Raw genomic sequence first — 14194 nt, 5'->3', positions numbered from 1 at the left:
GGAGGGGAGGGGCAGGGGGCGGGGCTTCTGGAGAAGGGGGGGGTCCCCCCTCTTCTTCCAGCCTCTTCCGAGTTGGAGGGTGGGTGGGAGCGATGTTTGAATTGGATCTAGGCACGGGCCACCCCCTCCTTTTCCGCTCTGCTGCATCACACGCAACAGGTGTAGGGGGAGTGTCTGTTCTGTTAGGGAGCTGGGCTCACCTGCCCGCTGGGTTAAAGGATGATGAGTTGGCCCGTGGCTAGCTTTTCCCCTAGGTACCAGGCATCCTGAGAGCCCAGTGCCTGGGCCTGGTAGACTGTGATCCCTACACTGCATCCTCTTCCCTCACTCCCCCCAGGCTCCTCCCCGGGGGGGGCAGAGGGGGGGAAGAGCCCAGTGCAGTGTGTCCTGGGAGCAAAATGGGCTGAGGGGGATGATGTTGGGAGCTGGGAAGAGGGCTCCGTCTCCCCACCCCAGCCATGGGCAGAGGGCAGCACAAGCTCTTCTTCCTGACCTCTTGGCCTTTTCCTCCTACAGCTCTATGTCCCAACCCACCTCCCACCAAGAAGATCACCCAAGATGACATCAAAGTGATGCTCTATTTGCTGGAGGAGGTGTGTACTGCTTGCTCAGGCTGGGCACTGGCCTTACTCAGTCCCTGTTTTAATTGGGGTCCTTTTCTTCTAAAAGGCAGGTACTTCTCAGGGCCATTATGGGCTGATGCGCTCTTATTCTAGAAAGGGAACTGAGGCATGAAACCCACAATGGGTTTAGTGGTGGATCTAGTCTAGCATCTGGAGAATGTGATGAGGGAAGTGGGGGGGTTCTAATGGTGGCTTAGCTTCCTGCTGACCCCCTGGGGTACCTCCTAGCATCTCCAGCTAGCCTGGGAAAGTATCCCTTGTGGATGTACTTTCTCTGCAGAAAGAGCGGGATCTGAGCACAGCGGCTCGCATCGGCCAGTCTCTGGTGAAACAGAACAGCGTCTTGATGGAGGAAAACAGCAAACTGGAAGCCATGCTGGGCTCTGCCAGGGAGGAGGTAGCTGGGGGGGGGGAGAGGGAGGGGACAGCCTTGCCCCCTCCTCCTTCTAGAATCTGCTCCTGTGCCTGTGCACTCCTGTTCACTTCTTCCTCGCTCCTGACAGATTTTACACCTCAGACACCAGGTGAACTTGCGAGATGACCTCCTTCAGCTGTACTCGGACTCAGATGATGAGGATGAAGATGAGGAAGAGGAGGAAGAAGAGGAGGAGGAAGAGGAGGAGGAGGAGGAAGAGGAGGAGGAGGAGGAGGAGGAGGAATTCGGAAGAGAGGAAGATCGGCCCTGTGACCATCCCTATGATGTCTCCAAACCGTGCGTGTCTCAACTTTGCACCTGGGTGGTCCCTTTCTGAGACTCAGTTTACTGGTTTGCAGACAGAATCCAAGCAGTGTGCCTGTGATCGCGGTTGCCAGGACTCCCTGAGAGCTCCCCCTTCCACCGGGGCGGGGAAGTCCTAAAAGTGCTCTGGGAACCAGAAACCCTGACTCCTATTGCTCCCTTCCCAGGGCTCCTCAGGAGGAGTCGCTGCACCACTGCCCGCAGCTGGAGGTCCTGCAGCGCAAGCTGAGGCTGCTGGAGGAGGAGAATGACCAGCTGAGGGAGGAGGTGAGGACAGGGAGGAGGGTGAGCCCGAGGGCGGGGAATGGTGATGGCCCTGCCCCTTCCTCTCTCCCTCCCTTTAGGCTTCTCATCTCGACACCCTGGAGGACGAGGAGCAGATGCTCATTCTGGAGTGTGTGGAGCAGTTTTGTACGTGCTGTTGTAACTCGGGGTAGGGGGCTGCCCCGAGGAGTCTCCAAGAACCTGGGTTCAGTTCCTGATCCTGGGGCTTCCCACCCTGCGCAAGCTTAGACACATTCCTCGGCCTCTCTGAGGCCTCATCTTTAGCGTGGGAATGAATAATCCCACCCCACTGAGCTCCCCAAGGTTTATGGCGACTGCTGAGGAAGAGCTTTATGCAAAGAGAAGGGCAGTAGCCAAGTGCTGGAATCCCAGCTACTCAGCAGGCTGAGATCTGAAGATCCCCGTTGGAAGCTAGCCCAGGCAGGAAAGTCCATGAGACTGTCATCTCCAATTAACCAGCAAAGCTAGAAGTAGGGGTGTGGCTCAAGTGGTAGAGCACCATCCTTGAGTGGAAAAAAAAAAGCCAAGTGAGAGAATGAAGCCCTGAGTTCAAGCCCCAGTACACACACACACACACACACACACACACTCACACACAGAAAGCTGTGCACAAGCCAAGGGACTGCTTAATATTTATCTCTGTTAGAGAGAGAGAACCAGGAGAGAGGGAGCCAGGATCAGCTGCTGAAGGCCATGGCTGGGCAGTTCAGAGTCATGCATTGGGTGGGGGCTGTGGTCAGTAGCATCTGGGCACTGTGCTTATGATGTGTGAGGCCCCATGACTGGCCCAGCTGAAGTCTAGCTGCTGAAATGCACACTCAAAGACATAACAGCTGAGCCCAGGCTGTCTCCACCTCAAGCCTGACCTTCCTTTCCCCTGGTTCTACTTCTCCCCAGGTGACTGGAGTAGAACCAGTCCCCAAGTCCTGTGGCTCCTACCAACTAGTAATGGCCCAAGAGTTCCCTCCGCCTTCCTGCTGCCTTAGCACAGGACTCCTCTGTCCAGGGTCTCCTTGACTTTACTCCTGCCCTTCTAGGCCCTTCTAGGCCTAAAATCCCCATCGGCCTTTGCAATTCGGGTCCTGACCACTGTCTTGGCTCCACCCTCCCAGTGCCCAGTGATTGCCCCTTGGCTGCTCCATACCTTGCTTGGGCTTGTGACTTCTTTTGCCTGGTGGAACCTCCCTCACCCTGTGGTCTTCGCTTAGTGGATTATCCTTCCCAGACCCAACAAGTCTGGGTTCGTTCGTGTGCCACAGCTGAGACCTTCCCCCTAACTTCACTATATGCCCTTGACATTGGTTCCACCGGAGCTTATATCATATGGAACTGTTGAGTTTTTTCCCCCAGCTGGCTGCTCACTAGGCTGGAGCTCACTGTGGGCTGGGACCAGGCCTTTTTAGTCATATATGCCAGAGACCTGCTCAGTGGCAGTAAGCACTTTTTAAAAAAAGACTTGAGTCAGGGCCCCCCTGGGCCTCCATGGGAGTTGAATGGATAGGGGCAGACAAATCTGCCGGGGGCCTGAGCTGACCACATCCCCTCTCTGTAGCCGAGGCCAGCCAGCAGATGGCCGAGCTGTCCGAGGTGCTGGTGCTCCGGCTGGAGAACTACGAGCGGCAGCAGAAGGAGATCACCCAGCTGCAGGCCCAGATCGCAAAGCTGCAGCAGCGCTGCCAGTCGGTGAGCGGAGCGGTGGTGTAGGACCCCCCTCCCCGGGCTCAGCCTTCTTCTCTTTGAAGTGCCTTTGGAGCTCTGGGATCCACCAGACCCCTCTCTGTGCATGCACTAGAGTTGGCAGGGATACTAGAGAGCCCCACCCCCTCCCTGTTCACTGTATCACGGAGGGGACCCCAGACTGAATCCCAGACTCACCCAGGAGCCAGACGTCCTGGCTCCCCTCCTTATTGGCCCTTGTTCTATGTGACCTCTGACTTTGAGAGCTGCCAAAGATGTGTGGGAATAAGGCTGGATCGGGGGGAAGAGGGGGTGCTGGGAGTGAAGAAGCTGTGGCATAGCAGGAAGACCATGGAAAGGGCTTATGGGTTCTGGATCCTTCCAGTACGGGGCTGAGACTGAGAAGCTGCAGCAGCAGCTGGCCTCTGAGAAGGGAATCCACGTGCAGCTCCAGGCCGAGGTAAGAGGCCCCTGGCCCTGAGCAAGAAACCTGGACAGCTGCCTGACCCCTGAGAGACCAGCAGCTTCCAGGCAGAAGCTGGGTGTTGTTCCGTTCTGCACAACCCACAGCTTAGCTGAGGTCCCAGGAGTGGAAGGTAGGTCCCAGGCATCCGTCTGGGACCACCCTGCATGCCACATACGGGGTCTACAGCCTGGGCCTGAGGCCAAAGGTGGATGGAATATAGACTGGTGGCTCATGCCTGTAACCCTCACTACTCAGCGGGGCTGAGATCTGAGGATCATGCTTTGAAGCCAGCCTAGGCAGGAAAAATCTGTGAGATTCTTATCTCCACTGAATCACCAAAAAGCCAGCTGCCGAGGTGTGACTCAAGTGGACAGAGCACCAGTCTTGAGCAAAATAGCTAAGGGACAGGGCCCAGGCCCCAGTATGGGCACCAACACACATACACATGACAAGGGCAAACTGGATGTATCTGGATCTCCACAGAACCTTCGGGCGGGCTCCCAGATGCCAGACCCACGGGAGAAGTACACAGACTGTGGAGGCATGATGCGTGAGCGCCAGGAGGAGGCAAAGCACCTGCGCCAGCACCCCCGGGCACCCGCCGGCTCTGTCACCCATTATGCGTACAGTGTACCTCTGGTGAGGACCTTCCTTGGGTAACCTGTCTCAGCCCTATTGGCTGATTTCTGTCCCCATCCCTTTGCATGAGAGGTGTTAGAGAGATCTTTGGTCACTGTCCCCTCCCCCCCTTCCCATTTACCATAGGAGGTACTTCCAAGTTTCCCGGAAACTCTGGCGGAGGAGCTCAGAACCTCTCTAAGGAAGATCATCTCAGACCCGGCATATTTTATGGACAGGTGTGTTGCTGGGGACCTCTCACCCCAAACCTGGCCTAATCATACTCACTCTGGTCAGTTGGCAGTGGGTAGCTGGGGAGGGGACCGTCCTTACGCAGTGCCCTTGCGTGCTTTTCCTGGTGCCCCTCCTGTCTCCCCGCACTGGCACTGCCTTGCTTGCTTGCTTGCTGCCCCCTCCTACCCCCCACCCCGGCCCCTTCTGCTCTTGACAAGCCTTGGACCCATCACTTCTTGGCCAGACTGGGCCCCAGGGACTTTGTGGTTTCAGCCTTTGCCTGAGTATGGCTGAAGGTCCTGGCCTCTGTTAAGGAATTAAGGGATGCCCCATGGGGGCAGACTTCGCACCTGGGGTAAGCTGGCCAGGGGCTCACCTTTCAGCTGCTGTTTCTATGGTCCTACATCCCAGGAAGCCTTCCTTCTCTAGGCCCATTGAACTGAGAGTTGTTCTGGGAAATGCCTGCTCCCTTTCCTTCAAATATTGCCCTTCTACCCAAGAGAAGCTGGTGGCCTAGGAGCTGGGAGCATCTGGGACTCTGTCCTAGCCTGGTCCCCTTACTGGCTGTGTATCCTCAGGCAAATCCATTGAGCTCCCCAGGACTTACCTGAATGGGTTGTTTCTATGGCAACTAGCGGTGTGGGGGGGGGTGAAATACAATCCCTGGGGAGTAGAGGAGGGTGCTAGGAGCCCCCAGCAGGGTCTGGAAAGGCGTCACTGTCTTCCTGCCCAGATGCAGCAACCTTCGCTATAGGGAGGAGCAAAAGCAGGAGCCGGAGGAGTTCAGGGCTGAACAGGGGTTTAAGCTGCCACCGGATATGGATCCTGCAGAGGAGCTAGTGCCTGAGGAGGAGCTGGAGGCCAGAGAAGAGAGGGAGCCATCTGAGGAAGGGCTGGCAGAAGAGTCAGAGCTGATGTCTGAGGACACGGAGGCCTGGGAGGAGTTGGAGCCGGAGGTGGATGAGGCCACTCGGATGAATGTGGTGACCTCCGCCCTGGAGGCCAGTGGCCTAGGCCCTTCGCATCTGGACATGAAGTATGTCCTCCAGCAACTGGCCAACTGGCAGGATGCCCATTGCAAGCGGCAGCAGCAGCAGAAGGTGGCCCAGAAAGGTGAGTGCTCCCGTGGGGGCCTCCCTCCGTCCAGCCGGACAAGCTGCAGATCGTCCAGCCGATGAGAGGTGAGGGTGGGTGAGCCCCACCGAGCGGCTCGCTTACCCCAGCCCGGCCCCACCCAGCGTGCTTATTTGCATGGACTTTGCATACTATTTGCATAGGTCCCTCAGGTCCCCCCTTGGTAGGAACCGTGGCCCCCATGCTCACTTATGTGGAATTGGCTTACAAGTCCAGATCTCTATCCACTTTTCTCCTGGGGGCTGGGCTAGGGGGTCAGGTTTGGGACCTGATCCACCCCCCCATCCCCCCTGCTACACCTCAGCTTCTGTCTCTGCTCACCTCCTCCCCCTACCTTTCACCTCCACCTCCCCTATCCCCCCCAAGGCTCCCCAAACCTGCAGCAGTGGCAGACCCAGGCCAAAACAAACATGGGGGGCGGGATCGAGGAGCAGCAGCCCAGGGTGCCAACCCAGGACTTCCCCAGGCTGGAGGAGGAGAGGGCCAGCCCCCCTCCCAAGGCCTGGGAGGAAGAGGGGCCTTCTGGGGCTACCTAGGCCTTTGGGACGAAGGCCTCCACCAGCAAGGGCCACAGTCGGACCAGTCCCCTGGGTGAGTGTGGAGGTGAGCCAGGGTCTCCTGAAGGGTGGTGGGATGGCTCAGGGTCTCCCCAGCTAGAAAGCCCAGGTCTGGGGAGCTGTGTCTGTTGTACGCAGGCCTCCTGGGTTCTGTGTCTGCAGCTTTCTTGGTGAAATCCAAGATGACCCAGTGATGGATCGGACCCTTTACCTGTGTGTTAGCCACTTCAATCCTCAAATTCTCCTGGGTAGGTAGTAAGGAAATTGAGGATCAGAATGCTCAAGTGACTTGTCTAAGGAAACACAGCTAGGAGTTGTCCTGAGCCAGTTCCCTGCTATGAATATTGACAATCTGAGCTGGCTTCGCTTATATACAGAGCCTACTGCCTGGCCGTTCCTCCAGCTCCAGTTCCGGTAGCCTCCCTTCTATGGGGCTTGCTCTCACTAGGATGGCCCTTTGGTGCCAGTGCGTGGAATGGCATTGACCTTTGACCTCTGCTGGGTCACTGTACACAGTTGTGCAGGTGGTACACTGAATCCCGATGTCTGTGGCTTGACAGTCATTCACCTGTGCCACTATCCCTGGTGGTGGCTTTCTATCTCCTTCTGATGCAGCTGGCCAGACCCTGCTCGCTGCCTGGGCCAGGCCTGTGATCACCAGGGCCACAGTTCACATCCACCCCCTTCTCTTCCAGGCTTTGCTGTTTCTCAGCAGCCTGCAGAGGCCCCCCCCCCCAGACAGCTTGAAGCCCCTCCTTCCGCTGCCTGGCCAAGTCCCACCCACCCCAGACCCTCCTTCCTCTCCTCTGAAACAGGACCCCTTGGCACCAGCCCGCCTTCTGTCCTGGTGAATCAGGCCCAAGTCAGAGGGCTCCAGCCTCGACCCTCTTCTGGGACAGGCTGAAGCAGCCCTGACCCTTGTTCTGCAGCTAGTGTAAAAGCTGTGGCTGCTGAGCCACCTGGTGACCCCTGGGGATGGGAGCAACCCAGGGGGCGGGCTGCTGGCTATCATACCCAGCGCCGACGTGGCTGTGAGGGCCTGCACCGGGTACCAGGTCTCAAGGGTAGGCAGTTTGCTTGGAGGATCCTCTTAACAACATACACTTGATCCCCAAGTGCAAGATGGTCCCCAAGTCCTTGTGGACTCCTAAAGACCTGGCCTTCTCCCCCTTCCTCATCTTTTCAAGTCCCTGTTAAACATGTGTAACCAGAAGTGTGTTTGTGGGTGGGTGGGTGGGTGTGGGGTCCCTCTTCCCAGTGGTGTGTCTCTGCCTAGACCTATGGCTTGTGAGTGGTGTCCATGTTCCTCACCCAAGGCCTGATGATGCCTTCCTCTTGCTCTTCTTCCTCAGTGCCCCTTGTTTCGTTGTTCTAGATGTGTCTCCCTTGCCTACTTCTTTGCTCATAAGAAGCTGTTGTTTGGGGCTTGGGTCCCCTTGAGTGCCTGCCACACTCCCCACACTGCTTCTCAGTCTTGTGGCTTCTCAGCCTGTGTACGTGCTGGTGCAGGAAATAAAGGACCTGTGTGCTACGCATCGGCCTCCAGCCATGTTTCTTGAGGAGCGGTGTGTGTGTGTGTGTGTGTGTACACATGGGTGTATGTGTATATGTGAGTGCGTATACTCACATGATGCAAAGATAAAATTGTGGAGAGAGATGGACACTGCTAAGCACTTCTCTGACATACAAATACCATACCATCCACTCCTGTGGGGTGATGGGTAGGTGTGATAAACATTTTCCAGATGGTGACACTGAGGCCCAGGTAGGTTCAGGGACATTCCCAAGGATCTAACAGATAGTCATGGTGCAGGTGTTGAACTCGAGTCCTTAAAGTACATGCAGTGTGCTCTCTTCCCTGATTCTGTCGTCCTGGGAACTCTGTCCCTGTGTCCTGGGAAAGAGAGAGATAGCCACACAGTCTTATAGGCAGAAGCAGACTTATAACAGGGTTTGAGAACCAGGAGTGCTGGTTGCAAATGGCTTGTGCCTGTAATCCTAGCTATTCAGGAAGCAGAGATCTTAGGATGGTGATTCAAAGCCAGCTTGGGGGGGAAAAATGCTGTGAGACTTGTTTTTTTAAATCTGAGATCAGGACTTGAACTAGGTACCAGATGCTTTTGCTCATTGGCTGGCACTCTACCAACTAAGCCATGCCTCCAACCCCATCCATGAGATTCTTATTTCTAATTAACCAGCAAAAAGTCAGAAATGATGCCAGGCCACCAGTGGCTCATGCCTGTAATCTAGTAACTCATGAGGCTGAGATCTGAGAATCACAGTATGAAGCCACCCCAGGCAGGAGAGTCTGTGAGACTCTTAACTCCAATTAACCACCAGAAAACCAGGAGTATCACTGTGATTCAAAATCATAGAGTGCTAGCCTTGAGCAAAAAAGCTCAGGGACAGTGCCAGGCCCTGAGTTCAAGACCCACAGCTAACAAAAAATCAGAAGTGGTTGCATGGTTTAAGTGATAGACCACCAGCCTTGAGTGAAAAAGCTAAAGGATAGGTCTCTGAGTTCAAGCCCTAGTACTGGAGGGAGAGAGAGACAGAGCAACAGAACCATTAGGCTATACGGAAGACAGTCCCAGGAATTAGTGGGAGCGGAGAAGGAACAGGAAGCTAATGAGAAGGGAGTTTTAGGGAACCCAGACTCAGTGCCTTGGAAACCTCTGGGAATTCTTGTCACAACGTAAAGTATGGTCTGTTGGCCAGTTTCATTGTCATCTGGGAATCAGAAATGCAAAATCTCAGGGCAAGTACATGGCTCAAGTACTAGAACATCTGCCTAGCAAATATAATGCTAGGTTCAAATCTCAATACAAGAAGAAGAGGCAAAGCAGCAGCAGAAGAAATACAGTCTTAGGTTCTCCTCTAGACTTAGCACCTGCCCATTATCATGATCCCCAGTAAGTTCTGTACATGTTAGGGCTGGATGCACATGGATGTCGACCCCATTTCATCTCACCAAAGAGTAAGAGAGGTGGGGCGTGCTTTCTCCAGATCATCATCACTGGCTGGGGCTGAACCTGGGCTATCAACACTGTCATTGGCCATGGGAAGGCTGAGGAGAAGCCCTCATTAGGGGACATACTGCCATGGGACACGGCTAGCATGTTCCACAGTGATGAATACCAGGATCTGGAGAACACTGGCAGTCTCTCACGCCACCCCTTGTGCCACTCAAGTGGCTAGGGCTCCAGGTGGGGTTCACTGTGGCCCAGTGTGTCAATGCTTAGTCGATGTGTTGTAATGTCAGACATGAACTTAAAGGAGGAAAGGTTTTATTTATTTATTGGTCAGTCGTGAGGCTTGAACTCTGGGCCTGGGCTCTGTCCCTGAACTCTTCAGCTCAAGATGCGTGCTCTACCACTTCTGGTTTTCTGGTGGTTAATTGGAAATAAGAGTCTCACAGACTTTCCTGCCTGGGCTAGCTTTGAACCATGATCCTCAGATCTCACCCTCCTGAGTAGCTAGGATTACAGGCATGAGCCACCGGTGCCTGGCTGCTGCTGCTGCTGCTTCTTCTTCTTCTTGTTATTATTGTTATTATTATTATTATTATTCATGGGACTTGAACTCAGGGCCTAGGCTCTGACCCTAAGCTCTTTTGCTCAAGGCTAGTGCTCTTCCACTTTGAGCCAGAGTACCATTTCTGGTTTTCTGGTGGTTAATTGGAGATAAAAGTCTCATGGCCTGCCTTGGAATGTGGCTCAGTGGTAGAGTGCTTGTCTAACATGCATAAAGCCCTGGATTCAATTCTCAGTACCACATAAACAGAAAAAACCAGAAGGGGCACTGTGGCTCAAGTGGTAGAGTGCTAGTCTTGAGCACAGAGAGGCTCAAGGACAGTGCCCAGGCCTTGAGTTCAAGCACCAGGACTGGCCAAAAAAAAACAAGGAGTTTCATGGCCTTGCCTGCCAGAGCTGGCTTCAAACCACAAGCCTTAGATCTCAGCCTCCTGAGTAGCTAGGATTACAGGTGTGAGCCACCAATGCCTGCCTATTTATTTTTATTTTGGGCTTAAACTCAGGGCCTAAGTGCTCTCTCTGAGCTTTTACGTGCTTAAAGCTAGTGCCTTACCACTTGAACCACAGCTCTACTTCTGGCTTTTTTTTGTTGTTAATTGAAGATAAGAATCTCATGGGCTTTTCTACCTGGGCTGATTTTGAACCTTGAATCTCAGATCTCAGCCTCCTGAGTCGCTAAGACTATAGGTGTGAGCTGTTGTTGGCCAGCTTTTTTTTTTTTTTAAGTCTTTTTTTTTTTTTTTCCGGGTCTGGTCATGGCGCCTGAACTCTGGGCTTGGGCACTGTCCCTCAGCTCTTCAGCTCAAGACTAGCGCTCTACTACTTGAGCCACAGCACCACTTCCGGGTTTTTTCTTTTTGCTTATGTGGTGCTGAGGAATCGAACCCAGGGCCTCGAGCACATGCAAGGCAAGCACTCTACCACTGAGCCACCTTCCAAACCCGTTGGCCAGCTTTTTGATTTATCATTTAAAAGGCTTTCTCTGGATGCAGACAGTCCCAACCCCACCTATTCCCCTGCCCACCTAAGTAGATTCTTGTTTGTTGCTGCTCTCTGGAGACTTGGAAAATAATTCATTCTGGTTCCTGCCTCCAGGGGGCGCTCAGCTCCCCTCCCTGCACTGGGCACATAGCACAAGCTGATGGTCGGTTGGAAGCTAGTTTATTGTTTTATTTGCACAGGAGAGGATTAAGGAGGGGTGGGAGGTGGCTGGGCTCTGCAGTTTGGTTCTAGGGACGTGGGTCCCTTTCCTCAGCACTACGACGACCAAAGTCCATCCATCCATAGGCTTCTTCTTCTTCCTGCATCCACGGCCCCTGCTTCTTGGACAGGTCTGAGGAGACGATAGGAGGCGAAATTGGGGAAGGAACTAAAGCACGGGCCCGTACGGAAGGGGTCTTGGACAAACCTGGCTGTACAAGGCAATCAGGGTGTGGGTAAGCAGTTCCTACCTGCTATGAGGTATGGCAGGCCCTGGGGCCCCAGCTGTCTTCGGTAGTGAGAGGCCGGGCCCACCTGGTCTGGCCAGTGTGGCTCCAGACCTCTGCTGGCCGCTGGATCCGAAGGTGACTCTTGAAGATGGGACAAGGGCTTCCAGGAGGCTTGGGCGCAGGTGGCCAAAGCCAGCATGAACATCAGCGAGTACACAGCAGGTCGGAGCATCTTGTCTACAAGTGGGAGAGAAAGGGGCCAGGCTTCCAGGTGAGCCACACAAAGGCAGCCAGAGGCCTGGACCAGAAGGCAAGGGCCTGGGACCAGATGGGTTATGGCTTCTGGCTCCTACCTTCCTGTGTGAGTTCCTGCCGGTTCCCCTTCATCTTGACACCCCAGGAAACCCCTTGCCCTTCTGTCTTCCCTACCCAATGACAACGACTGAATAGAAGTTTCTAGACTGAGCCGGGCGCTGGTGGCTCACGCCTGTAATCCTAGCTACTCAGGAGGCTGAGATCTGAGGATAGCGGTTCAAAGCCAGCCCGGGCAGGAAAGACCGTGAGACTCCTATCTCCAATAAACCACCAGAAAACCGGAAGTGGCGCTGTAGCTCAAGTGGTAGAACGCTTGCCTTGAGCTGAAGAGCTGAGGGACAGCGCCTAGGCCTAGAGTTCAAGCCCCACGACCGACAAAAAAAAAAAAGAAGTTTCTAGACTGCTCTGTGAGATCTGAGGCCACATTAGTGGCTTTGTAGATATTATTTCTGTCAATTGTGGGGCTTAAACTTAGGCCCTGTCTCTGAGCTTTTTTTACTCAAGACTAGAGTCTACCACTTTGAGCCATAGCTCCACTTCTGGTTTTTAGGTGGTTAATTGGAGTAAGAGTAACAGACTTTTCTGCCTGGGCTGACTTTGAACTACTATCAGATCTCAGCCCTCCTGCGTAGCTAGGATTACAGGTGTGAGCCACCAATGCTTGGCAGATATTTTATTTTTAGCTGTTTGTTTTTTATTCGAGACTAACCCTCTATTTCTTTTCTTTTCTTTTTTTTGGGGGGGGGTCTGGTCGTGGGGCCTGAACTCTGGGCCTGGGCACTGTCCCTCAACTCTTCAGCTCAAGGCTAGCGTTCTACCACTTGAGCCACAGCACCACTTCCAGCTTTTTTGCTTATGTGGTGCTGAGGAATCGAACCCAGGGCCTCATGCATGCAAGGCAAGTGCTCTACCATGAGCCACCTTCCCAGCCCCATAACCCTCTATTTCTTAAACCACACCTTTTTGTGGATTCATTGGAGATGAGTTTCATTGACTTTTCTTCCTAGACTGGATCTGAACTGCAATCCTTAGCTCTCAGCTTCCTTAGAAGCTAGTACTACAGGTGTGATCCACCAGCACCTGGCTTTCTGTAGATATTTAAGTCTTGTAACTTCAAGTGAACTTTCATTTTTTGTTTTATTTTTCTTGGTCCTAAGGCTTGATCTCAAGGCCTGGCTCCTGTCCCTGAACTTTTTCCAGTCAAGGCTAGATTTCTACCATTTTGAGCCACAGCCCCACTTCCAGTTTTCTGGTAGTTAATTAGAGATAAGAGTCTCACTGACTTTCTTGCCCTGGCTGACTTTGAATGGTGATCCTCAGATCTCAGCCCCCTAAGAAGTTAGGATTACAGATGTGAGCTACTGGTGGCAGGCTCAAGTGAACTTTTTAAAACGGTGACTCCAAAGGCAAATACACGTTAAAGGGACTTACCACTGCAGTGGAGATTGTAGGCATAGTTACCACGTAGCCAGGGCGCTCCATCTTTGTGCAGCCCACAGAGGAAAGAAACTATCATATTTGTTTACCTGAGGAATCACTTGTGATTGTACATCAGCAATGGAGGAAAAATAAAATTAAACTGCCACCATTCACAACTAAGTACAGGATGAACCAAGTTTATTCACCCTTGAACTAAAATTCAAAGGTCCATCCATTCTTTTTTTTTTTCCAGTACTGGGGCTTGAACTGGGGACCTAGGTACTGTCTCTGAGCTTCTTTTGCTCAAGGCTAGCACTCTACACTTGAGCCACAGTGCCATTTCCAGCCTTTTCTCTTTATGTGGTACTTGAGGAATCGAACCCAGGGCTTCATGCATTCTAGGCAAGCACTCTACCACCAAGTCCCCCATCCGTTTTTTGGATCCAATGTTTCTGAGTTTTTTTAGCCTTGTCCTTGGATTGGATCTATTGGGAGTACAATTTAAAAAAGAAAAAGAAAAAAAAAACCAATCAACTTTCCTTTATCTGGGTAAGGTAGCTCATGGCTCATTGCCTGTAATCCCAGAATTTAGGAGGTAGAATCAGAGGATTACGGAGTTCAAGGTCAACTGGTGCTACTGAGCAAGATCCTGTCTCAAATCCAAAACAAAATTAAAAGAATTAAGCTGCAGGTGTCCGTGGCGCACACCTGTAATCTTAGCTACTCAGGAGGATGAGCTCTGAGGATCATGGTTTAAAGCCAGCCTGGGCAGGAAAGTCTGCAAGACTCTTATCTACATTAACCACCAGAAAACTGGAAGTGGCTCTGTGGCTCAAGTGGTAGAGCACTATCTTTGAGCTGAAGAGCTGAAGGACAGCGCGCAGGCCCAGAGTTCAAGCCCTATGACTGACAAAACAAAAAGCCCAAAACAAAAAAATAATATATTTTAATATGATTAAGCTTAGATGAATCCTTTGAAGGATTTAAAGAGAAATCCACATTTCAGCCATATTTCAGGCTCCTATGTGGCGAGTGGTGCCATATTGTACAAAACAGAATTTAATTGTCTCTTCTTTCTCATCTGAGTGATAGAAGGGCCCTCATATCCCTGGGAGGAATGGAAGGAGAAGATGAGGGAGGGGACCTGCCTGAAGCAGAAGGGCA

At 52.9% G+C, this 14194-nt stretch overlaps 2 protein-coding genes across 2 annotated transcripts in view; one reads left to right on the top strand and one right to left on the bottom strand.

The window, feature by feature from the left end:
- Hap1 (huntingtin-associated protein 1) overlaps positions 1-6362 on the top strand; it is a 21998-nt gene extending 15636 nt beyond the window's left edge. The window contains exons 3-13 of the mRNA XM_013037371.1: positions 517-593; positions 904-1020; positions 1127-1335; positions 1530-1629; positions 1707-1773; positions 3200-3330; positions 3710-3784; positions 4274-4429; positions 4556-4647; positions 5376-5755; positions 6143-6362. Of these exons, the coding sequence (XP_012892825.1) occupies positions 517-593; positions 904-1020; positions 1127-1335; positions 1530-1629; positions 1707-1773; positions 3200-3330; positions 3710-3784; positions 4274-4429; positions 4556-4647; positions 5376-5755; positions 6143-6312 (1574 nt within the window). The 3' untranslated portion in view covers positions 6313-6362. The remainder of the gene's footprint in view (positions 1-516; positions 594-903; positions 1021-1126; positions 1336-1529; positions 1630-1706; positions 1774-3199; positions 3331-3709; positions 3785-4273; positions 4430-4555; positions 4648-5375; positions 5756-6142) is intronic.
- A 4733-nt stretch (positions 6363-11095) lies between these two features.
- On the bottom strand, positions 11096-11528 carry Gast (gastrin). The gene is made up of 2 exons (XM_013037831.1): positions 11318-11528; positions 11096-11199 (listed from the first exon to the last, which is right to left on the bottom strand). Exons 1-2 carry the CDS (start codon positions 11526-11528, stop codon positions 11096-11098), a joined length of 315 nt encoding a protein of 104 aa, XP_012893285.1.
- Between the last annotated feature and the right edge of the window lie 2666 nt (positions 11529-14194).

Source organism: Dipodomys ordii, unplaced genomic scaffold, assembly GCF_000151885.1.
Source record: "Dipodomys ordii isolate 6190 unplaced genomic scaffold, Dord_2.0 Scaffold7, whole genome shotgun sequence".
In the NCBI taxonomy this organism is placed as follows: domain Eukaryota; kingdom Metazoa; phylum Chordata; class Mammalia; order Rodentia; family Heteromyidae; genus Dipodomys; species Dipodomys ordii.
The sequence above is the reverse complement of the archived record's forward strand: the minus strand, read 5'-3'. Positions and strand labels throughout refer to the sequence as shown.

What these genes read in the sequence shown, in the direction of transcription:
- Gast (XM_013037831.1), bottom strand. Translation starts at nt 11,528, where the DNA reads ATGCTCCGACCTGCTGTGTACTCGCTGATGTTCATGCTGGCTTTGGCC. An exon ending in CCTGCCATACCTCATAGCAG is followed by an intron (nt 11,200 to 11,317) that starts GTAGGAACTGCT and finishes TCGTCTCCTCAG; the next exon opens with ACCTGTCCAAGAAGCAGGGG.